This window comes from Manis javanica, chromosome X (genome assembly GCF_040802235.1).
Source record: "Manis javanica isolate MJ-LG chromosome X, MJ_LKY, whole genome shotgun sequence".
Taxonomy (NCBI): Eukaryota; Metazoa; Chordata; class Mammalia; order Pholidota; family Manidae; genus Manis; species Manis javanica.
The window spans coordinates 57,838,026-57,861,537 of record NC_133174.1 but is presented as its reverse complement, the minus strand read 5'-3'; the positions used below and the strand labels follow the sequence as shown (position 1 = coordinate 57,861,537).

The window sequence follows — 23,512 nt, the reverse complement described above, 5'->3', positions numbered from 1 at the left end:
ATAGCGTTACCTTTAAATATGCCTTTTATGAGTGGCGCTACTGCTGTATTGAAGACTTCTTCCTGTTCAGTAGTGGGGTCAAACACAAAATCGTAGGTAAAGGATTTGTCAGTACCAACCACCACCTAGAGAAGACAAGGGACAAGGAGTAAGAGAAAAAAAAAATGGAAGGCGAGACCACGCCCCTCCTGCCATTTGGCTCCAGCTGTTTAGAGACAAGGCCCAAGACTCAGCTACGCACCTGAGGTTCCCCGGGTATGAAGGAAAGGCACATCTGGCAGCCTTCACTAATCTCTTTGGGGACCAGAGGGCGACATCGCAGTGCCACTCTTACAGGAATTCCCTTCACCTCTTCCTTCATGATCCTACCTCGGCACCGTCTAACAAGGAGAAAAAAAGAAAAGATGCTTGCTGATGAATCGTGGTAAATCGGCAGGGTGGGGAGGGCGTCCTCCCTCGGTTCAGGTCCTCCTCAGAGGGTAGGGTGGGTTACGGAATTCAGCGGTAGCGGTGGCAGCCTCCGCTGCCCGCGGAATCGCTGACGCAGGGGAGTCACTCTCATACTTGGCCACGACAGGGCTGCCCATCAGCCCGAAACTCTGAAGACAGCGAAGTGGCGTCTGAAATGGAAAGGAAAAGCCCCAGGGCAGACGACGACAAAGAACCAAAGCGCCAGAGTATCGGGAAAGGAAGATCCGGAGTGAAGGTGTACCCCTTTAACTCACCAAGCCAAACGCCCCTGCCCCGGTCTCCCGCCGCCCTGCCAACCGGAGCTTTAACCGCCAAGTTTCAAATCAATCCCAGAAGCGCCGGCCAATCGGAGCGCGGACAGCCCGCGGGCGGAGCACGCACGTCGGCGCGCACAGGAAGAGCCGGAGTGAAGGGGCGGGCTTGCGCCCCTCATCCTGAGCCCGCCCCTTTGCGACCCCGCCGAGCGTCTGCTTCCGGGTCTCAGACTGAATTGGCGGGGAGCGGAGCTGGAGGAAGCGGATCCCTGCAGGCAGATGAGGTGGTGCTGCGTTTATCGCGTCGTGTGCGCGGGACTCCGGCCGGGGTTACGGGGCGGGGATCTGCAAGGTGGCAGAAGAAAGGGTTGATCTGAGGGTCCCCACCATTACTGATGACATCTGGGGAATGTGGAGCTGTGCCCTGCCCCGAGTCCCTATGAATAATTAGTCAGGACTCCCTTGGACTTAAAAGTAGAAAGATCTTTTTAGACTGGATCCTAATTACCTCTTCTCGGGAATGAGGACTGAAGATGATAACATCTACTTTGCAGGATTGTTGTGATAAAGGAGTTTAGAGAACCTAGCAGGTTGCTTGGCATCCATATGTTAGCAAAGTTAATATTTTTTTCCATCTTTTTCTTCTCTCCCCTAATCTTTATCAACTAGAAGTGGGCTGGGCTTATAGACTAGCATAATTTGAATGGGTTGAAGTTTTTTGTGAAACTTGCTGGTCTTGCTGTCCCTTTCGAACCTTTTCTGTCAGCTTTAATTAACCCTTCCATCCCAAGGCCTTGCTGATGAGATGGACAGCCGGATTCCTTACGATGATTACCCAGTGGTTTTCCTGCCTGCCTATGAGAATCCACCAGCATGGATTCCTCCTCATGAGGTGAGGACCTTTTGTACACTTGAATAGGGGATTTTTCCCTGTGGGCATAACATAATATATGGAAGGTGTGATGGCAGGGTTAAAAAGTTCAAAGGAGTGTGAATTTTAGCCTTTGTTGTAGCCAGGGGACCCAGAAGGTGGATTCTGAGCACCTGGGCCCACTGGGAGCATCTTATGGAATCTTCCTTCCAGAGTCCATTCACACCAGAGGACTCTGGAAATTCAGAGCCCTAGTTTCCATTCTGTTGTGGTGAAGAAATGGGGAGCTACTGGGCTGCTAGCATTCCCCCGTGCTGTCCATGTATACGTTTGGACAGTTTTTTCTGTTCTTAAACTAAACCCATGACTTTACCTTTTCCTGACTTCGGGGTGATGCATTGCATTTGTGTTTCAGATGAAGGTGGGTATAAAATCTAAGACTGGTAGTAAGATTTATGGGGTTGCCATGTCTTGCAGAGAGTATACCACCCAGACTACAACAATGAGTTGACCCAGTTTCTGCCCCGAATTGTCACACTGAAGAAGCCCCCGGGAGCTCAGGTAAGCTGATGGAACAATTGCATCTTATTTCAAACTAGATTTGTGTGTACCAGGCCCAGAAGCTGGCTTAAGTGGGCTAGATTGGGAAGCAGTTAGGGAGTTAAGGAAACTTCCTTTTGTGGGCAGGAAGGCTGAGACACCACTTCCTCAGCTTCTGACTTCTCTCTGAGGGACACATAGGCCAAGCCGTCATACAGCAATGCTACTAGGTGTTCTTGGGTTTGGGATCTATATTGAGCTCTGATTCTGTGCTCTGCTTTTGTCTTACAGTTGGGATTTAACATCCGAGGAGGAAAGGCCTCTCAGCTAGGCATCTTCATCTCCAAGGTGCGTGTGCCTAGTAGGCCATATGGATAGCTACTTCCCTCTGTTAAGTTATGAGACTGCAGAATGTCCCAAGGCCTGGGAGAAGGATAATTCAGTACACTCATAGAAAGGGCATAATGGGGACACCTTTTCCTGTTTAAAACTTCCCACCTGGCAAGCCATCTGTTGTTTCCTTACATTGTCTCACACACACAAACCTGATAGCATCTTACATTTGAATAGCACTTAATTTCACTTACAGTCATTGAAATGATACCACCTCAAGCACACATATTTTCTCCTTGCCATTAGGTGATTCCTGACTCTGATGCACATCGAGCAGGACTTCAGGAAGGGGACCAAGTCCTAGCTGTGAATGATGTGGATTTCCAAGATATTGAACACAGCAAGGTGAGCACAGGATTTGGGCTGTGGTGAAGCAAGAAACTATCCCAAGTAGAACAAGTTGGATGGGATTAGTCTAATGGTAACTTAATGAGACTCTCTCCTGAGGAAGTGTACCAGGAGGAAGCAGCTATTAGTGACTGGAAAGTTGAGTGTCAAACTGTTTGCCTCCTGTTATGATCTTGTCCTGGGTCATATTTCTTCAGTTGTACAAGCTGCTCTGTTCCTTCCAGGCTGTTGAGATCCTGAAGACAGCCCGTGAAATCAGCATGCGTGTCCGCTTCTTTCCCTACAGTAAGTACCACTCTCTTTTTTTACTTACCTGGCAGGAGCCTGGGAGGGAACTTTTTAAACTGATTACTAGAAGCCCCACAAATTGGGGCTGGAGAATTGGGAGCTCAGGCCTGAAAATAACCTGCTGCTTTTCCTTCTTTTCCCCAGATTATCATCGCCAAAAGGAGAGGACTGTGCACTAGAGAGTTGTAACCCACAGCCATCCGCATGGAATCTTCTAGAAGAAGTTGGCTAGGCCTCAGGGACTCTACTCTCTACTCTCAGCCCCACCCTGGAAGAATGGAGTGGGGAGGATGGGGAGAGAGTGAGGCCCTGCATTGAGCCGGCTGGACAACTGCATTCCCCATGTTGTACTGCACTTTAGTTCCCTAGTTTTCTGAGTGAGCTCCATTCCCTAAAAGGAGAAGGATGATGAAGTCTAGGTATAGCCTAGCCTGTGGAGAGCCCTACTAGAAAAGGCAACTGACGTTTTTAAAATACTGTGTGCTAAGTAATAATCCATATGTCATATCATTTTCATTAGAGTATAGAAATCAGTAGAAAAAAGAATCCTGGGGGGCCTTCCATCTAATCTGCCTGGCATCTCATCCCATCCTTATATTACCAGTCTCATATACTCCAGAGACTCCAGTGGAACCCTGTTTTTTTCCCCCTTTCTTCTCCTGTCCTCTCCCCCAAAAAGTAAAATGCAATGCTGAAGCAATGTTGGTGTGACTTTTGGATGATACTAACTGGGTATAAAATGCTATTGAAGCAAAAATAAAAGCTCTTCCAAAGAGAGGAGCCACTGGAAGTAACAAAGCAACACTATACTTCACAACTACCTCTGGCCAGATGCTAGGGAGGCCCAAGAGCCTTACCTACAATCTAACTGAGGAAAGGTACAGGGTGAGGGTACTGGGAGAGATAGTGCCCCTCCCCCCTTGAGCTCTGGACATTTCTTTGCAGGGGGCATGATTAATATAGTTCTGTCCTTCCCAGATTCTTTGATCTGGAACATAAACTAAGGGAGATGCTTAGCTATGTTTCTTTTCAGGGACAGCAATAAAATACTGGTGCCCAGCTTCCAACTTGTAGGTTGAGTAGTAGTACTTGCTGACTTCTCCCTTTTCTTTAGCCCAACCAACAAATAACCTGCTGCCATGTTCTTAGTTCCTTAGTTACCAATCCACTGTTAGAGATTCCAGGCCACACTGTAGGCCATTTCCATTGGCATGTTCAAAATACCCAGTCAGAATAGAAAGCTTTCTAATGAGGTATGGGGTAAAGTGCCCTCAAAATGCAAGTCACACATTTGTCTTGGAAGAATCCTGGGAAGCTTAGATACTTATTTCTAGACCTTGGAGAAAGAGTCTTGCTTTGGATGGAGCCTGTTTTAATAAGTGAGGTAAATTGTTAAATATGGGAAACAGTTCTAAATAGCAGTAATATATCTCTGAGGAAGTTCTGGCTCTTCCGATAAATCCCACCCCAGCTCTACTCAGTTACCTGTTGTCCAGGCTCAGTGCCATTGTTTGACAGCAACATCCTTGCGGAACAGAGCTGGAGGTAGAACTAATTCAGCTGTCTCCGTTTCCTGGGAAATCCACTCCTGTGTTCCTGTTTGCTCTACTGCCCCCAAGTGGCCATCTTGAGAAAAACTAGAAGCTGAGATACTGCACAAAGGCCTATTAGCTGACTTGAAATCCAAGACTCTTGAGTTGTAAAAAAACTCATCTAAGAAGTAAACATGGTAAAAAGTTCTAGCCAGGTGCCACTAGCCTAAGAGGTAAAAACCCTCCTGCCCTACACTGGTTCTCTTTGAGCTACTTGGAATGGTTCTGTGTTGGGACACTAGCATGATGCAACTGCACTGTGGAGGTACACGTTTAGCATACAGAGTATGCAAGCAGTAACGGGCTGAGGCAAAAGGACCAGTCTTATATTGAGCGTGTAATAAGAAAACAGTGCAGAATGAATTGTATCGGTCTTTGAGGCATCTCAGCTGCTATAGAACTGCATCCCCTATAGAGATGTCTTAGCAGAGAAAGTAAGGTGGGATTCCTAGGTCCTGCAAGAAGTTCCCACCCAATAGCTGCAAGATGCGGTTAAGAAAAAATGATATTTTCACGGGTTCCATTTTACTACTAAATCCAGGAATTGGACAGGAGCTGAGTAAATGGCCAAGTATTTAAACCATAAGCCTGCGGTTTGGGAAGAAGGTCTGGGCACTGAGAAGCCCAGATGCAATAAATTCATCAAATTAGGCAGAGAGACAGTCTAAGCCATCAGGGGAAAATGGCTTTTCATGCCTGAGTCATTGTAGGGCTCCAGTTGGATTTCAACCACTGAAGTGTGTGTTAAGTAATAGAGTGAGGTGCCTGGGTCAAATCTCAACTCCCAGTGGCAGCTTTCAGGAGACACAAGAATTCTGATCTTGTGATCCCTTTCACCTAAAGGCAAACCAGGGGACTGCTTTGGACTGAAGTAGGTCCCACTTTCCTTTAAATATCAGTTAGGCAGAAACATTGGCCTGGCCATCAACTCAGCAAAGGAAGTTTACCTTCTCTGCTTGTACACTGCCTACCTCAGCAAAAAATTCAACTACCTTCAGTGGAGATTAATTATTTCTGGAAGGAAAGGCAGAAGCCATGTGTTGGAATAGCTGTGTGTGTATGCGTATGAATGGTGATGCACAAAAGAAAAAAAACAGGTTCAAAGACATGATTCCAAGCCTTTGCACTGCATGATGGGAGATGAAACTTACCCCCACCCCACGATAGGACAAGTCAAGGTTATCCGAAGGAGTAAGCAGTGGTGGATAGCTGGTGACAAGAGTGCAACACAAGTATTGTAATGGGTAATACACTTTAAACATTCTAACCAGTTGGGCACTAGTCTCAATAACTTCACATTGAGGCCTCTGGATTTTTCTTCTCTGAATTCTGCAGAGACTGTCTGGAACAATGAGAAATGATGTAAGGGACCAGATAGTAGTAAGACCCCTTCTGACTCAGAGTTAGTGGATAGAGATAGATCCTTCTGAGGTGTGATGATGCTTCCGTAGGACCAAGAAACTTAGATGCCTTGAACCCAAGACCTCTCTGAACCCTGACAATTTTAACTTCTCCCAAAGAAATAGAGGACAGCAGACCTTCCCCATAGACATTATATAAGAAGTTGTAGTTATACCTTACCTATTGTTATTCAGGTCAATTTTGTTTCCCACCAACAGGATGGTGACATCATCACCTCTTTCTGCTAGTACATCTTCTACCCACTTATCTGTCTTCTTGAAAAAATTGATGTTTACAATAGAATGTATTACAGAGCTGAAACATTTAATAGAGGTCTGGAAAGAATCATGTACCTATCCTTACTCTCTGCTAATCTTAGTAACCTCCCTATTGCTTCCCACAAACCCCCTTTCAAGCAAAATATAGCATAACAACCACTTGTGATGTCACAGACAGCCACTGCAATAGTTGAGTCATGAATGCAGCCAGGAATTTAGGATGTAAAAGCCCTACTGGGGACATAATAAAGACCAGAGAAGAAATAAATAAAATTGAGAAGAATAAAACAATACAAAATATCAATGAAACCAAGAGCTGGTTCTTTGAGAAAATAAACAAAATAGATAAGTCTCTAGCCAGACTTATTAAGAGAAAAAGAGAATCAACACACATCAACAGTATCAGAAATGAGAATGGAAAAATCATGACAGACCCCACAGAACTACAAAGAATTATTAGAGAATACTATGAAAACCTATATGCTAACAAGCTTGAAAACCTAGAAGAAATAGACAATGTCCTAGAAAAATGCAGCCATCCAAGACTGACAAAGGAAAAAACAGAAAATCTAAACAGGCCAATTACCAGCAACGAAATTATAGCGGAAATCAAAAAACTAACCAAGAGCAAAACCCTCAGGCCAGATGGATTTACCGCAGAATTTTATCAGACATACAGAGAAGACATAATACCCATTCTCCTTAAAGTTTTCCAAAAAATAGAAGAGGAGGGAATACTCCCAAATTCATTCTAGGAAGCCAACATCACACTAACACCTAAACCAGGCAAAGATCCCACCAAAAAAGAAAATTACAGACCAATATCCCTGATGAACATAGATGCAGAAATACTAAACAAAATATTAGCAAACCGAATTCAAAAATACATCAAGAGTATCATACATCATGACCAAGTGGACATGCCATGGCAATTAGACAAAACAAAGAAATACAAGAAATCCAGATTGGTAAAGAAGAAGTCAAACTGTCACTGTTTGCAGATGATATGATATTGTACATAAAAAACCCTGAAGACTACACTCCAAAACTACTAGAACTAATATCGGAATTCAGCAAAGTTGCAGGATACCAAATTAATACACGGAAATCTGTGGCCTTCCTATACACTAACAATGAACTAACAGAAAGAGAAATCAGGAAAACAATTCCATTCACAATTGCATCAAAAAGAATAAAATACCTAGGAATAAACCTAACCAAGGAAGTAAAAGACCTATACCTGGAAAACTACATGACACTCTTAAGAGAAATTAAAGAGGAAACTAACAAATGGAAAATCATCCCATACTCTTGGCTAGGAAGAATTAATATTGTCAAAATGGCCATTGTGCCTCCTACACTGCTGGTGGGAATGTAAATTAGTTCAACCATTGTGGAAAGCAGTATGGAGGTTCCTCAAAAAGCTCAAAATAGAAATACCATTTGACACAGGAATTCCTCATCTAGGAATTTACCCTAAGAATACAGCAGCCCAGTTTTAAAAAGACAGATGCACCCCTATGTTTATCGCAGCACTATTTACAATAGCCAAGAAATGGAAGCAACCTAACTGTCCATCAGTGGATGAGATGAATGGATAAAGAAGATGTGGTACATATACATAATGAAATATTATTCAGCCATAAGAAGAAAACAAATCCTACCATTTGCAACAACATGGATGGAGCTAGAGGGTATTATGCTCAGTGAAATAAGCCAGGTGAAGAAAGACAAGTACTAAATGATTTGACTCATATGTGGAGTATAAGAACAAAGAAAAAACTGAAGGAACAAAACAGCAGCAGAATCACAGAACCCAAGAATGGACTAACAGTTACCAAAGGGAAGGGGGGGTTGTTATGCCCCCACCAGTAAGATGGCGAACTTCCGGCTTCTCTTCAGGGTCCTCGGTTCCCGATGGAGCCACCTGAAGCCCAATCACCTCTTGCCCCCTTCCCAATCCCAGCACCTAGCCAATAGCCACCAGCCCCGTAGAAGTAACACCACAACCACCCCATGCCCCTTCCTATATAACCCAGTGCCTTTCTCTAAAAAAGCGGATTTCTCTGGTGAATTGCTGCTGTGTGTCACTCCTTTCCTTTCATTGGTGCCGAAACCCGGGAGACGGGACACCTCAACTGGGCCCTGTCTTCCCCCCAACACCAGCAGCAGCTTACCCTCGTCCTCTTTTTCCGGCACTGGCTCATCACACTCACCACTCCTTTCTGGCCTTTAGGTAAGTTTTCCCCCCAGAGTGGGCCACTCTCCCCCGAGCTATCGCAGTGCCATTGACCGTGATCGTCCAGCAAGGCCCTGATGCTCGGGGATGAGGAGGGAACTCTCCCCGCCTCAGGCCTTCATGGCTGCGGCAGACCCTCAGGCCCCTCCTCCGACAGTCATAAACACACTCACTGTCCCTTCCATCAGTGCCAAAACTTTTTAAGCAAAATTTCCCTGGGGTGGGCCACTCTCCCCCAAGCTATCACAGTGCCATTGACCGTGATCGTCCAGCAAGGCCCTGACACTCAGGGATGAGGAGGGAACTCTCCCCATCTCAGGCCTTCACGGCTGCAGCAGACCCTCAGGCCCCTCCTCCAACAGCCATAAATCCCCGCCTCAGGCCTTCATGGCTGCAGCAGACCCTCAGGCCCCCCTTCCAACAGCCATAAATGAGGTGACTCCTTTGCGGATGAGAACGCTCCCTTTTCCCCCCTCCTCCTTCTGTTCCGTCCACCGAAATCCATTCTCTCTGCCGAAAATTCCTAGTACTAGGTACCTCGTGACTCCGGCACTCTGCCTTCTTAGAGAAGTCTGGGTGACGACCCACACTTCCTAAGGAATTCCGACTCGTGTACGAATTTCTGCAGACCACCAAGGATCATTGGGGATGCCCTTTGTCTCCTTGCGGTCTGCTTCCAGTCTGAGGATCTCCGTTCGTCTTCCCCTGCTTGTCTCCTTCTCTGTCCTTTAGCCATGGGAGCCTCCTCATCCCTCCCTGAAAGTTCACCTCTTGAATGCCTGCTCAAGCATCTACCTACCCTCTCCCTGACATCTGATATAAAACCAAAACTTCTCCGTAAATACTGCTCCAAAGATTGGCCGACATACCCCCTAGACAATAACAACCAATGGCCTGCAGGGGGAACTCTTGATCCTAACATCACTCGCGATCTTTTTAACTACTGCCAGCACCTGAAAAAATGGAAGGAGATTCCCTATATCGAAGCTTTTCGCCTCCTAGCTCAAAATCCCAGCCTCTGCACCACCTGCTCCCTGCCCCAAGTTCTCCTAGCCTGCAAGCTGTCTCCCTCCCCTCCCCACACTCCCAGTCCCTCTTCAATTACCTTTGACCCGGCCGACGAGCCTCCGGCCATACAGGCTGCCCCCTTCGGCCCCTCCCCCTCCTACAACCCCTCCACCCTCCACCACCGCTGCTGCCTCCACCCCCACAGAAGCCCCCCGTCCTTTCCCTTCCCCCTCCTCCCCTCCCTCCACCACTATCTCCTCCCCCCCTCCCCCCCTCCTCCTCCATCCCCCTCACATTCCCCCCTCCCGCAGATCGAGCCTGAGCCTTTCAGCCCCCCTCTACCTAAGTTCCAGGAGCCTCCTCAGTCTTTGCCCCCTCAGACTCGGTCCCGAGAGCCTCCCGAAATTATCGCGTCTTTGCCCCCATCACCTGTTTTCCCCCCACAGACTGAACCAGAACCCTTCAGTCTCCCTCACACTCAGTCCCGAGGGCCTCCCAAAATTATTGCCCCCCTCCGGGAGGTAGCAGAATCTGAAGGCATCATGCGCGTTCACGTACCTTTCTCCTTAGGAGATTTAGCCCAACTACAGAAACGTCTAGGTTCCTTTTCCACTGATCCCACGACATACATCAGGGAGTTTCAATGGACCCTCCAGTCTTACAGCCTCACACATCATGACATTTTCATACTCCTGGCCAATACTCTCCTCCCTGAAGAGCGTAGATGAGTTTGGGACTTCACCCAAACGCACGCTACCAAAACCCACAGGACTAACCCAACCTATCCCCCTCACCCCACTGCTATCTCCAAACAAGACCCACACTGGGATTATAACACTGCCGTGGGGCTCCGCTCTTCAGATATTTTTGCCTCCTGCTTAATAGCAGGTCTGAAAAAGGCAGCTCGTAAAGTTGTCAATTTTCAAAAGCTCCAAGACATAATTCAAAAGAGAGACGAAACCCACTCTGAGTTCTTAGACAGACTCACTCAAGCCCTATTACAATATACCAGCCTGGACCCAGAAATGCCTGATGGAAGACATGTCCTTATGACATACTTCCTAGCTCAAAGCTACCCTGACATTAAAGCTAAACTCAAAAAGTTAGAACAGGGCCCCGCTACCCCACAGACTGAGATCCTAACAGTGGCCTTTAAAGTCTTCCATAACCGGGAGGAGGAGAAAGAACGCCATAAACAAAAGGCTGATCAGGCCAATTTCCAAATGTTGGCCCAGCTGATAAAACCACAACCTGGGAGCCCCTCTACAAACATGCCCCCCCAGGAACTTGTTCCCAGTGTGGAAAAGAGGGACATTGGTCAAGGGCATGCCCCTCCCCCAAATCTCCTACCACCCCATGCCCCAGATGCCACAAAATGGGCCACTGGGGGTCTGATTGCCCAACCACCCAAAGGGGAGGCTGGACGAACAACCCCCATCCTAAGCCCGCCGTAGTGACGCTGGCAGAAGAAGATTGACGGGGCCTGGGGGCTTCTCGCCCAACCATTTCCATCACCAAACAGGAGCCCAGGGTTACTTTAATAGTAGATGGTTGCCTCATCCCCTTCCTCCTAGATACAGGAGCCACCTTCTCAGTCTTGCGAGAATACTGGGGCCCTACCATGCCTGCCATTACTCCTATAGTTGGGGTAGGAGGTAAACAGATTTTCCCATTAAACCCCCCCCTTTTATGTACAATCCAAAACAATCCCATATCTTTCTCCCACTCCTTCCTGGTTATACCCCAGTGTCCCATCCCTTTACTAGGACGGGACTTCCTTTCTCTCCTCCATGTTTCCATAACTATATCCACTCCCACAGCCCCCAGTACTCCCTTTCTGATGGCCCTCATAGCTGACGACCCCCCTCTACCCCATGAAATCTCCCGTTCCGCCCTCATACACCCTGTGAATCCCAAAGTTTGGGATATTACAAGCCCCTCCGTGGCTCTATGTCCTCCTGCCTCTATCAAATTACATGACCCCTCTCAGTATATCTGTCAGGCCCAATACCCCCTAACCACTTCAGCCCTCATAGGCCTCCAACCCATCATTCAAGATCTCTTAAACAAAAATTACCTCAGACCCACTCACTCCCCATTTAATACTCCCACATTAGCTGTTAAAAAAAACAACGGATCTTTCCGCCTTGTCCAAGACCTTTGCCTCATCAACATGGCCGAAGTACCTATCCATCCTTTAGTTCCAAATCCATACACCCTTTTATCGCAGATCCCTGCCTCGGCATCCCACTTGTCAGTCCTAGATCTCAAGGACGCATTTTTTTCTATCCCTCTAGACCCCTCCTCCCACGATTTTTTCACCTTCACCTGGACGGATCCATGTACGAGACATTCTGAACAACTCACTTGGACAGTTCTGCCACAAGGCTTCCGAGATAATCCCCATATTTTTGGACAAGTCCTAGCTCAGGACCTCAAACAGTTTCATCATGATCACTCCAAGTCCACTTTATTACAATACATAGATGATCTTCTACTCTGCAGTCTCTCGTGGGAACAGTCTCAACTTGACACTGCCTCTCTACTTAATCTTCTAGCTTCCAGAGGTTACGGGGTATCCCCCATCAAAGCTCAAATCTCTTCCCCTTCTGTCACTTACCTTGGATTCCTTCTGTCTCAACAAAAAAAGTCCATTACCTTAGACAGAAAACGACTCCTTTCTGACCTGCCTGTTCCCAAAACCAAGACAGAAATCCTTTCCTTTCTAGGCCTGGCTGAGTATTTTAGAGCATGGATTCCTAACTTCTCCCTGTTGGCAAGACCCCTATACGACCTCAGCAAGGGCCCCCCTGAAGAACCATTATCATCCTCACCCCGACACTCCTTCATTAAGCTCCACCAAGCCCTTGTAGAAGCTCCAGCTCTCCATCTCCCTGATTTGTCAAAACCCTTCTCATTATACATTCATTAGAGGTCCAGTCAATCTCTAGGAGTCCTAGGCCAATATTTTGGCCCATCCTTTGCCCCAGTAGCTTATCTCTCCAAACAATTAGACCCCACAGTTCGGAGATGGGCCCCCTGCCTACGGGCATTAGCCGCTGGACAGCTCTTGCAGAAAGAAGCTCATAAACTAACATTCGGAACGCCCCTTACCATTCTGTCCCCACATCACCTAAAAGATCTCTTAACCTACAAAAGTTTACAGACTCTCCCTCCCTCCAGACTCCTGACCTTACTGTCCTCTTTCCTCCAAAATCCAAACATTTCTTTCCTTCCCTGCCCGCCCCTGAATCTGGCCACTCTTCTTCCTCTGCCCTACTCTCCTCATACTCCCTCGCATGATTGCCTAGAACCCTTCACAACTTCCTTCCATGCCACTCCACGATCTCCGAAGGAGCCCTCTCACACTCTGACGTCACCTGGTTTACTGATGGGTCCTCCTTTAAACATGAGGGCACCCACTATGCAGGATACGCAGTAGTCTCCCTCAAAGATGTCATTGAGGCACGAGCCCTACCCCCTGGTACAACCAATCAACAGGCCAAACTCATTGCAGCCACCAGAGCTTGCACTCTGGCCCAGGACACGTCTCTCACATTGTACACTGACTCCAAGTACATATTCCACATTCTCTTGTCTCACATGGCAGTATGGAAAGAACGAGGCCTCCTCACCACAAAAGGAAATTCCATAACTAATTCAGCCTTAATTACTAAACTTCTAGAGGCTTCACAACTCCCACACCGACTAGGCATAGTCCACTGCAAATCACATCAAAAGGATGACTCCCCCATTGCAAGAGGGAACAACAAAGCCGACAGAGTAGCCCGGTCAGTTGCCCTATCAGAAGACACACCAGACAACAATCCGTCTGCCCTTGCGGTTTTAGCCTTATCACAAGACGCCCTCTGCTCTCAGGACAAAGAGTCTCTCTTCCGCCTCTTACATGACCTGTTCCATCCCAGCCCCCAATCCTTGATCCATTTTTTACAATCTTTTTTTCCTCTCTCTCCTGAAGACAAACCCCTACTTAACCAAATCACCTGCAAGTGCACCATCTGCCAACGCACTAACCCTAATACCCACCTCAAAGCCCGACCCTTCCAGGCTCATCAAGCAAGGGGTAATGTCCCCGCTGCAGATTGGCAAATAGACTTCACTAACATGCCCCCTGTACGACGTACCAGATACATACTCGTGCTAGTAGATACACTTTCAGGATGGGTCAAAGCTTTCCCCACCACTAACAAACGAGCGTCCATAGTTGCCTCTATCCTCCTCACCCAGATCTTTCCTAGGTTTGGGATGCCCACTTCCCTCCAATCAGATAACGGCCCTGAGTTCACTGCCCAAATTATCCAGAACCTCTCCAAGTCGCTCTCGCTCCCCTGGCATTTACATTGTCCTTATTGACCACAAGCTTCAGGAAAAGTAGAAAGAGCCAATAGGACTCTAAAAGACATCCTGACCAAACTATCTCTAGAACTACACCTTGACTGGGTTCGCTTACTTCCCTTAGCTCTACTCCGCATTCGGGCCCTCCCAAAGAAACCTTCCTTCTTGTCGCCCTTTGAGATCATGTACGGCCGCCCGATTCTACCCCCGGGGCTCCCTTCTCACAAAGGACCAATTCCTCCCAATATAGCCTTTCCACTACTCTCTCTCCTCCGCACTGAATTGTGGAAATATCAGGATTGGCTCCTTCCTGATCCATCCGCCTCCCAAAATCCTCCTGTCTTACAGCCCGGCCAACTAGTGTTTTATAAGCCACCAGAGGATCAGCCCTCTCTCACCCCGAAATGGGAAGGTCCACACCCAGTTATTCTCTGCACCCCCTCGGCCGCCAAGCTCTCACTGCCTGATAACTCTGTCACCCCTTGGATTCATATCTCCAGGTTGAAACCAAATACCCAGGACCCACCTTCTCTGGACACCCAAGACCCATCAGTCACAATCCAGAGTCCTTCGGATACAGCCCAAGACGCTGTCTACTCTACCACACCTCATCCCTCTGATCCCTTGAAGCTCCGCATCTCCTGTGCACCCCCTTTGCCATCCATACCCAAATCTTGACTTTTTCCTCCTTTACTGCTCTCTCACTTTTTTCCGTCATTCCTATTGTCTTCCCTGCTGCCCCACCCTCCTTTGTATGGCGATTCAAAGTCAAGCAGACTTACACACAGCATCAAACAAAAGTTACTGCCCTCATTGCCACATCAGACAGCCCTCTGAAAGGCTGCTCTGAGCCTTTGTACCTCCACTTTCCTCCCTCCACCGAAGTATTCATTTACAGCTACCTTTATTCTCCCTACCTCTGCTTCCTCTATGACCAAAGACAAGCCTATTGCAGGCGATGGCAAGACACCTACGGGGGATGCCCCTACTGGTCTTGCACCATTCACTACATGGGTGACTTCCAGTACCCAGAGTATTACTCCTCCAACAGTTTCATGAAATATCCCAACGGCTCATTCTCCTTATCAATCCCAGATCCCTGGGACTCTCGATGGGCTGCTGGAGTAACAGCCTCAGTTTACTACAAGGGGTCCTCGACCCCCCACGGTACCCTTCATATCTCTCGAGAGCATGTTCCCTCTCGCTCCCAGATCTCTCAAGTTGCATCAGATATCAGACATTCCAAGAAAGTCATTATCCAAACTCTTGATGGCACCTCTTCATCTTCTTATTCCTCCTACTCTTGGTTACAGCTCATTCAAGACACCACCATCTTTCTCAACCACACCCTCAACACCGCCAATTGTTTCTTGTGTGCATCACTACAGCGCCTACTGCTGGCCGCAGTGCCCCTCAATATTTCCAACTACTCTTTCCATGCAGAAGGACAACCCCTCCGTCCCCTGGCAGACATACCCCTATGGGAACCAGAATATGCAGATAATCTCACCATCCACCACTGTGTAGGCCCAACTCCACCCCCCTCCAGTGCACTTCACTGCCTCTCTATCTACACCCCTACCTCCGGCTCTAAGACTTTTACACAACCGGGACACTTCTTTTGGTGTAATGGCAGTCTTTTCAACTCACTACCTCTCAACTCCGATACACCCTGCATTCTCATCACCCTAATCCCACAGCTTACACTTTACAGCATGGCAGAATTCCTTGAGCTCCAACCTCCCTTGCACTCGCGCACAAAAAGGGCTGCTTTCCTTCCCATCATGGTCGGTATCTCTTTAATCACCTCAGCCATTGGGGCGGGGTTTTCGGGAGGAGCCTTGGGTCACTCTCTATGGGCAGTTAGAGATCTCGACGCCAAACCTGAGGGAGCCCTGACATCCACTGCCGATTCCCTAGCCTCTCTCCAAAGACAGGTCACTTCGCTAGCTAAAGTCACCCTTCAAAACCGGCGGGCCCTAGATCTGCTTACAGCCGAGAAGGGCGGCACCTGCGTCTTCCTCTGGGAAGAGTGCTGCTATTACATCAACGAATCCGGCATTGTAGAAACTGATATTACCAAACTCACCGACCTTGCCTCCAGCCTCCACTCTGCTTCCAATTCCAACTCATTCTCGTCAATACTAACAAACCCCCTCCTCACCTGGCTCTGGCCCATCGCAGGCCCCATAATAGTCATTCTTCTCGTCTGTCTCTTCTTACCCTGTATAATAAAGTTCATCAAATCCCAAGTCGGAAAAATCTCTAATCAAGCTTTCAACCAGCTTTTACTCAGGAACTACCAGCCTCTGGCCACAGAAGATCCCTCACCCTCATGTGACCTCCTCACCACATGCTGAGATGGACCCCTCTCTCCGCTGGAAACTGTCCTGGAAACAATGGCCGCAGACGCCTGGTTCCTGACACCCATATCCTCTTGGCACCATTGGAATCAACAGGTCCTCAACCTATGGTTACAGGGAACCTTCATTGATTTCCAACCTGAAGAAGTCCACATCTACTCATCCTTACTGTGGGGAGTCCTATCAACCCTTTCCTCCCAATCCTCAAACCCTCACTCCCTTCTCCGCCCCTGTTCAGCAAGAAGCAGTCAGAGAGAAAGCAACGTCCACAAACCCATAGAGGAGAAAGGGGGGAATGAAGGGTCCCCACCAGTAAGATGGCAAACTTCCGGCTTCTTTTTGGGGTCCTCGTTTCCCGCCGGTGCCACCTGAAGCCCAATCACCTCTCGCCCCCCTCCCAATCCCAGCACCTAGCCAACAGCCAACAGCCCCGTAGAAGTAACACCACAATCACCCTATGCCTCTTCCTGTATAACCCAGCACCTTTCCCTAATAAAGCGGAACTCTCCGGTGAATTGCTGCTGTGTGTCGCTCCTTTCCTTTCAAGAGCCAGAGCCATCCTCTGAGGAAGGCAGATGAAAAGATACTAAACACCAGCCAGCTCTGTGGGGAGGTGAGGGGGTAAGGTCTTGTCTCCCCAGAGCTTGGAGATTCTGGCTCTACATTCTCCATGTCCATGAAGCCTGGCCCAGGGCCCTGTAGGAAGGACAGCCATTACTTTTCTTGCTGTCATTGTGGAAATCCTGACAGCTGCAAGACAAAAACATCTCTACATTTTTTTGTATGCTGTTTATTATTTTTTTCTTTTTATTAAAGTATAATTGATATACATTCCTATGAAGGTTTCAAAAGAAAAACAGTGTGGTTGCTACATTCACCCATATTATCAAGTCACCACCCCATACCCCATTGCAGTCATTGTCCATCAGTGTAGTTAGAAAAAACATCTCTCATTCTATTAGCAGTTATATGACACCAGGGAATCTGATTAGAGCCTATAGCATGGACTTAGTTTAGCAACTGAAGACAGTCAAGAGCTGGCGGAGTGTGTGGGAGAGTTTACTCCAGGTGGTATTGATAAAGATGTTAATTATCTATTCCCACCACAGGCAACTTCCTGCTAGGAGAACCTGCCCTGGAGCCAAGAATTCCTTGCTACCTTCTTCCCCAACAAGAAAAGAAATTCAAGGCTCACAGATGTTCACACACAGTACAATACACTCAGCCTCCCATACTCAAACCCCACCCTCAATTTACAGGAGATTGACTCCTACTGTGCACATAAGCTGGGATAATCACGTGTCAACTTCCTAAACGTGTCAGCTTTCTAGATGTGTCAACCTCACGAGTCCCAACTCTCACATGCTGGGGGCTGGGGAAGGAGTACTCTTTCCCATATTCTTGGCTTTTGCATGGTCTGCAATACCTGATCAACAGATAGAAAGACTGGAGTGTGACACAAGGCTCTCCTTTCAGAATCACAAAGGCCTATACTTTGAGCCCTCCTATTTCTGCCCCTCACCATGTGTTTCCTTTAGTGTTTATGACTCCTCTTTGATCCTAGTCCTCAGATTCAAAGCCTCAAAAAGCCAAAACCTTGTATTTCCCCTTCTCAAGATTCCCTAACTTTAAAACTATCAGAATCAAACCTCTACCCCCACCCTGTACCAGCAGTGACAGCTTGCTAATCTTTCAGCCACTAATCTGCTTTCCAAACTCTTAGCACCTGAGCTATATATAAAGCAGCATTTCATGCCCCCCTCCCAGAACCCTATTCTTCTACTCTGACCCTCACCAATCCAAACACTCAGAGGACCTTGGGTATAAGAGGCTAGGGAGGCAAACATACCAGGGCTGGAGATGGATGTGAGTTTCATCTCGCTCCCTAGGTAATACTCCAGAGTCCTCTTTTTCTAGCCCCTACTAGGTCCCATATCCCTTGCCCTTAGCACCACTTCCCACTAATATATCATTGAGCATTTGAGGGGTACCTTTCCTGAGACAGCTGGCAGGCACTCAGGGTGAGAGACCTTGTGAAAGACCTCTGGAAGCTCCCCAAAGCTCAGCCTTCAAACCAGACCTAATATACATCAAAGAGAAGTACTAGAGAGACATCTCCCTCTCTCTAAGGGTCCCTACTCCATAGCCTAGTGCCTGGGGAAATGGATGGGGATAAGGATGGGAAAATCTGTGGAGGGTGATTGTCTTGTCATTGGGTTTCAGCCCAAGACAAGTTCACTATGGATTCAGTGAGACTGAAAAAAATTGACAGTGGAATGTTTAGGGGGTAAAAGCATTTACACCCAACTTTATTCCCACAGTGGCAGGTCAGTCACTAGAATCCTCATCCACCTCAGCCAAGTCTGCATGCAGCAAGCCGGTCTCTGCCTCTGGGCCTCTCTGCCCCAACAGCACTCTAATACCAAAACCAGGCAAAGACACCATTTAAAAAAAAGAAAATTACAGACTAATATCCCTGACAAACATAGATGCAAAAATATTCAACAAAATATTAGCAAACCAAATTCAAAAATACATAAAAAAGATCATCCATCATGAACAAGTAGGATTTATTCCAGGGATGCAAGGATGGTACAATATTAGAAAATCCATCAGCGTCATCCACCACATCAACAAAAAGGACAAAAATCACATGATCATCTCAGTGGATGCTGTAAAACATTTGACAAAATTCAACATCAATTCATGATAAAAACTCTCAATAAAATGGGTATAGAGGGCAAGTTGCTCAACATAATAAAGCCCATATATGACAAACCCACCGCAAGATCGAACTTAACACGGAAAAGCTAAAAGCTTTTCCTCTAATATCGTAAACAAGACAAAGATGCCCACACTCCCCACTTTTATTCAGCATAGGTCTGGAGGTCCTAGCCATAGCAATCAGACAACACAAAGAAAGAAAAGGCATCCATATTGGTAAGGAAGAAGTTAAATAGTCACTGTTTGCAGATGACATGATACTGTACATATAAAACCCTAAAGAATCTGCCCCAAACCTGTGAGAACTTATAACTGAATTCAGCAAAGTTGCAGGATAAAAAAATTAATGCACAGAAATCTGCAGCATGCCTATATACTAATCATGAACTAGCAGAAAAAGAAATCAGGAAAACAATTCCATTTACAATTGCATCAGAAGAATAAAATACCTAGGCATAAACCTAACCAAGCAGGTGAAAGGCTTATACTGCAAAAACTACAAGACACTCATGAGAGAAATTAAAGAAGTCACCAATAAATGAAAATACATCCCATGCTCATGGATAGGAAGAATTAGTATTGTCAAAATGGCCATCCTGCCCAAAGCAATCTACAGATTCAATGCAATCCCTATCAAAATTCCAACAGCATTCTTCAATGAACTAGAGCAAATGGTTCTAAAATTCAAATGGAACCACAAAAGACTCCAAATAGTCAAAGCAATCCTGAAAAGGAAGAATAAAGTTGGGGAGATTATGCTTCACAACTTCAAGCTTTAATACAAAGCCACAGTAATCAAAACAACTTGATACTAGCACAAGAAAACACCCATAGGTCAATGGAACAGAATAGAGAGCCCTGATATAAACCCAAACACGTAAGGTGAATTAATATACAATAAAGGAGCCATGAATATACAATGGAGAAATGACAGCCTCTTCAACAACTGGTGTTGGCAAAACTGGACAGCTACATGCAAGAGAATGAAACTGGATTATTGTCTAACTCCATACACAAAAGTAAACTCAAAATGGATCAAAGACCTGAACGTAAGTTATGAAACCATAAAACTCTAGAAGAAAGCATAGGCAAAAATATCTTGAATATAAACATGAGCATCTTTTTCCTGAACACAACTCCTCGGGCAAGGGAAACAAAAGCAAAAATGAACAAATGGGACTACATCAAATTAAAAGCTTCTGTATAGCAAAGGACACCATCAGCAGAACAAAAAGGTATCCTACAGTATGGGAGAATATATTTGTAAATGACATATCTGACAAGGGGTTAACTTCCAAAATATATAAAGAACTCACGCTCCTCAACACCCAAAAAAAAATAACCAGATTAAAAAGGGGGCAGAGGATCTGAAAAGACACTTCTCCAAAGAAGAAATTCAGATGGCCAACAAACACATGAAAAGATGCTCCACATCGTTAATCATCAGAGAAATGCAAATTAAAACCATGAGATACCACCTCACACCAGTCAAGATGACCAATATCCAAAAGACAAACAACAACAAATGTTGATGAGGATATGGAGAAAGGGGAACCCTCCTACACTGCTTGTGGGAATGTAAATTATTTCAACTACTTTGAAAAGTAGTATGGAGGTTCCTCAAAAGCTAAAAATAGAAATACCACTTGACCCAGGAATTCCACTCCTAGGAATTTACCTGAAGAAAACAAGATTCCAGATTCAAAAAGACATATGGACCCCTATGTTTTTTGCGGCACTATTTACAATAGCCAAGATATGGAAGCAACCTAAGTGTCCATCAGTCGATGAATGGATAAAGAAGAAGTGGTACATATACGCAATGGAATATTATTCAGCCATAACGAGCAAACAAATCCTGACATTTGCAACAACATGGATGGACCTAGAGGGTATTATGCTCAGTGAAATAAGCCAGGCGGAGAAAGACAAGTACCAAATGATTTCCCTGATTTGTGGAGTATAACAACAAAGCAAAAACTGAAGGAACAAAATAGCAGCAGACTCACAGACTCCAAGAAGGGACTAGCGGTTACTGAAGGAAAGGGCTTGAGAAAGGTGGGTGAGGAGGGAGGGCAAAGGGTTTTAAGGGACATTATGATAAGCACACATAATTTAGGTGGTCACGGGGAAGGTAGTATAGCACAGAGAAGACAAGTAGTGACTCTTTAGCATCTTACTATGCTGATGGGCAGTGATGGCAATGGGGTGGTTGGGGGGGACTTGATAATATGGGCAAATGTAATAACTACAATGTTGCTCTTGTGAAACCTTTGTAAGATTGTATATCAATGATACCTTAATAAGAAATTTGAGATTAAAACACAAAAAATTTCTTTTCTTAAAAACAAAATTAGGAATGGGAAATGAAGCTTAGAATAAGATCTTTTTAGGCCCAGAGTCTGCAAAGATTATGGTGCCCCTTCCCCAAATAATATTCAGGATATTCAGAATAGATATATTTCTGAAACATAAGTAAAATTGTATTTTTCAGAATTACACAAAATTTACTTGTGTGCTGAAATTAAAATAATTGATTTCTAAACTTTCTAATTTTCTCCATTTTTGCTGGTGGTGCCCCTGCTTCACTGCTGATCTAAACATGGTCTTAGACTGCCTATGGAAAGTTCCAATGTGCCAGAAATACATTAAAATTTCCCAATTCTCAAGTGTTGCCAACTAAATAAAAGATTTTTAAAAACCAAAATAAATAAAAAAAACACAACTGTATTTTTCCATAGGCTGGATGTGACCCTCAGGCTGCCATTTTGCAACCTGTGGTGTATGTCTTTCCATCTCACCTTTTTGTGTAGGGAAACCCCCTATCTTTTCTGCAAAAAATAAAATCTCAAACAAAGAAGCAAACAAAGCAATAACTTTCCCAATTAACAGTAAGAGACATTACTCTGGCCACAGTACTATACATCAAGATTGCACTGAAATAGTTTTTCACTGCTTTTTTTTTCTTTTAATTCTTACTCTGTGATCCAATGAGACTGAAAATTGAGTTTGACTTGAAAAAGGCTCAGAAGAAATTGATGAGTACTGGTTCAGATGTAACCATTAGATAGTGTAGAATAAAATAGCTTTAATCTCTCAGATTAAACAGTGTGGATAAGCAGTCCAGACAATTTTAAATATCAGAGGAAATTTGGAGGTAAAGCCAGTAAATTAATTAACTTATTTAAGACTCTCAATTACCCCATTTGAAAAACCAAAATCCTTTTTTCACATTCCTACAAAGTCTTCAGAATAACCTACAGAAAGAAATCTTTAGTTTTAATAACTGCATGTTGATCTAGGAATAAGATTTTTTCCCTTTTATTCTAATCTTTATGCCCCTTAGTAGAGTCCTATATTATTATTCACTTAAAGTGTATATATTTCTTAACTTTATTTCATAGCTATTTTATATTTTTTCTTAATATTATGACAACAATCTTATCTGTATATTTTCTAATATGTTTTTTCTATTGAGGTACATTTGTTGATATAAAATATGCTTTTATGTTATACCACTCAGTGAAAAAGGCTAGTTGTTGAGCAGTATATGTGGTGGTGTGAATGAAGTGTTGTTTAACAAAAATCTATCTGGGCTCTCTCTGTATCATTTATTACAACTGCATGTGAATCTACAGTGTTCCCAAAGTAAAAATTTAATTTCAAAAAGGCAATGAGAGAAGTCTTAAATACCAAAGTGGCCTTATATTTAATTATAGTAACAAACTTGGAAAACAAACACAACAGATATCAACAGCAATCATCTCCGGAATATGATGTATGATGGCAGGGTTTTAATTTATCTTTTAGTTTGTATTTTCAGATCTTCACAAAATTAATATGTATTATTTATATAAAAAACACAAATATAAATTAATAACTTTGGAATAGATGTTGAATTTTTAAAAATGAAAACAAGTTATTTACCTGCTAGAGAGTCAGTAAGATCTTGGTGGGGGGAAGGCTCTTCCCACTTGCAAATAGTGGGGTGTGCCCAGAACATGCATCTGATTAAAACCTTTGCCTCAGGAGCTACTAGATACCCTTCTGCCTTGCCCCTCCTGATATTTTCTGTCTTACTCCTCATCTTTTTCATTTCCTCCCTCCCCCACTTCTTTCCATCCACCTCTTTTTCTCTCCTCACCTTCTCTTGTCTCTTCCTTTCCTTTGTCTCTGTTTTCCTTTTCCTTTTCCTTCTCTCTCCCTTCTCCCATTTTAACTGGCCATAATTGAAAATCAAGGTGAATTTATTTGTTGTACCTTTTCAAAATTGTTAAATTTGTCTCTGTTGTAAAAAAAGTTAGAAAGCACAGATGGAGAGACTGTAATCCTCTCATCAAGAGATATTCACTAATAATGTTTTAGTTCATATGTACTCATATTTTC

The 23,512-nt window shown here is 45.1% G+C and overlaps 2 protein-coding genes across 8 annotated transcripts in view; one reads left to right on the top strand and one right to left on the bottom strand.

Moving 5' to 3' along the window:
* KIF4A (kinesin family member 4A) overlaps nt 1-859 on the bottom strand; it is a 153,010-nt gene extending 152,151 nt beyond the window's left edge. For 2 of the 5 annotated variants that reach the window (XM_037002942.2, XM_037002943.2), the window contains exons 1-3: nt 565-711; nt 242-380; nt 11-125 (exon numbers count right to left, since the gene is read on the bottom strand). In XM_037002942.2, the coding sequence (XP_036858837.1) occupies nt 11-125; nt 242-380; nt 565-587 (277 nt within the window). In that variant the 5' untranslated portion in view covers nt 588-711. The other 3 variants (XM_037002939.2, XM_037002940.1, XM_073227791.1) reach the window with 3 other exon arrangements.
* An 8-nt stretch (nt 860-867) lies between these two features.
* Nucleotides 868-3,865, top strand: PDZD11 (PDZ domain containing 11). 3 transcript variants are annotated; one of them, XM_037002945.2, is made up of 7 exons: nt 868-1,009; nt 1,517-1,617; nt 2,074-2,157; nt 2,428-2,484; nt 2,776-2,874; nt 3,102-3,162; nt 3,310-3,865. In XM_037002945.2, the coding sequence occupies exons 2-7, from the start codon at nt 1,531-1,533 to the stop codon at nt 3,342-3,344; spliced, it is 423 nt and encodes a 140-aa protein (XP_036858840.1). In that variant the 5' UTR covers nt 868-1,009; nt 1,517-1,530; the 3' UTR covers nt 3,345-3,865. The 3 variants fall into 3 exon arrangements, with proteins under 3 accessions (XP_036858840.1, XP_036858839.1, XP_036858841.1); XM_037002944.2 differs by lacking the exon at nt 868-1,009 and adding an exon at nt 1,053-1,077; XM_037002946.2 differs by lacking the exon at nt 868-1,009 and adding an exon at nt 1,098-1,315.
* The last annotated feature ends 19,647 nt before the right edge of the window (nt 3,866-23,512 follow it).

Excerpts from the sequence above, each read along its gene's own strand:
- PDZD11 (XM_037002945.2), top strand. The coding sequence starts at position 1,531 with ATGGACAGCCGGATTCCTTACGATGATTACCCAGTGGTTTTCCTGCCT. Across the intron at positions 1,618-2,073 it reads CATGGATTCCTCCTCATGAG|AGAGTATACCACCCAGACTA; the intron begins GTGAGGACCTTT and ends CATGTCTTGCAG. Across the intron at positions 2,485-2,775 it reads TAGGCATCTTCATCTCCAAG|GTGATTCCTGACTCTGATGC; the intron begins GTGCGTGTGCCT and ends CCTTGCCATTAG.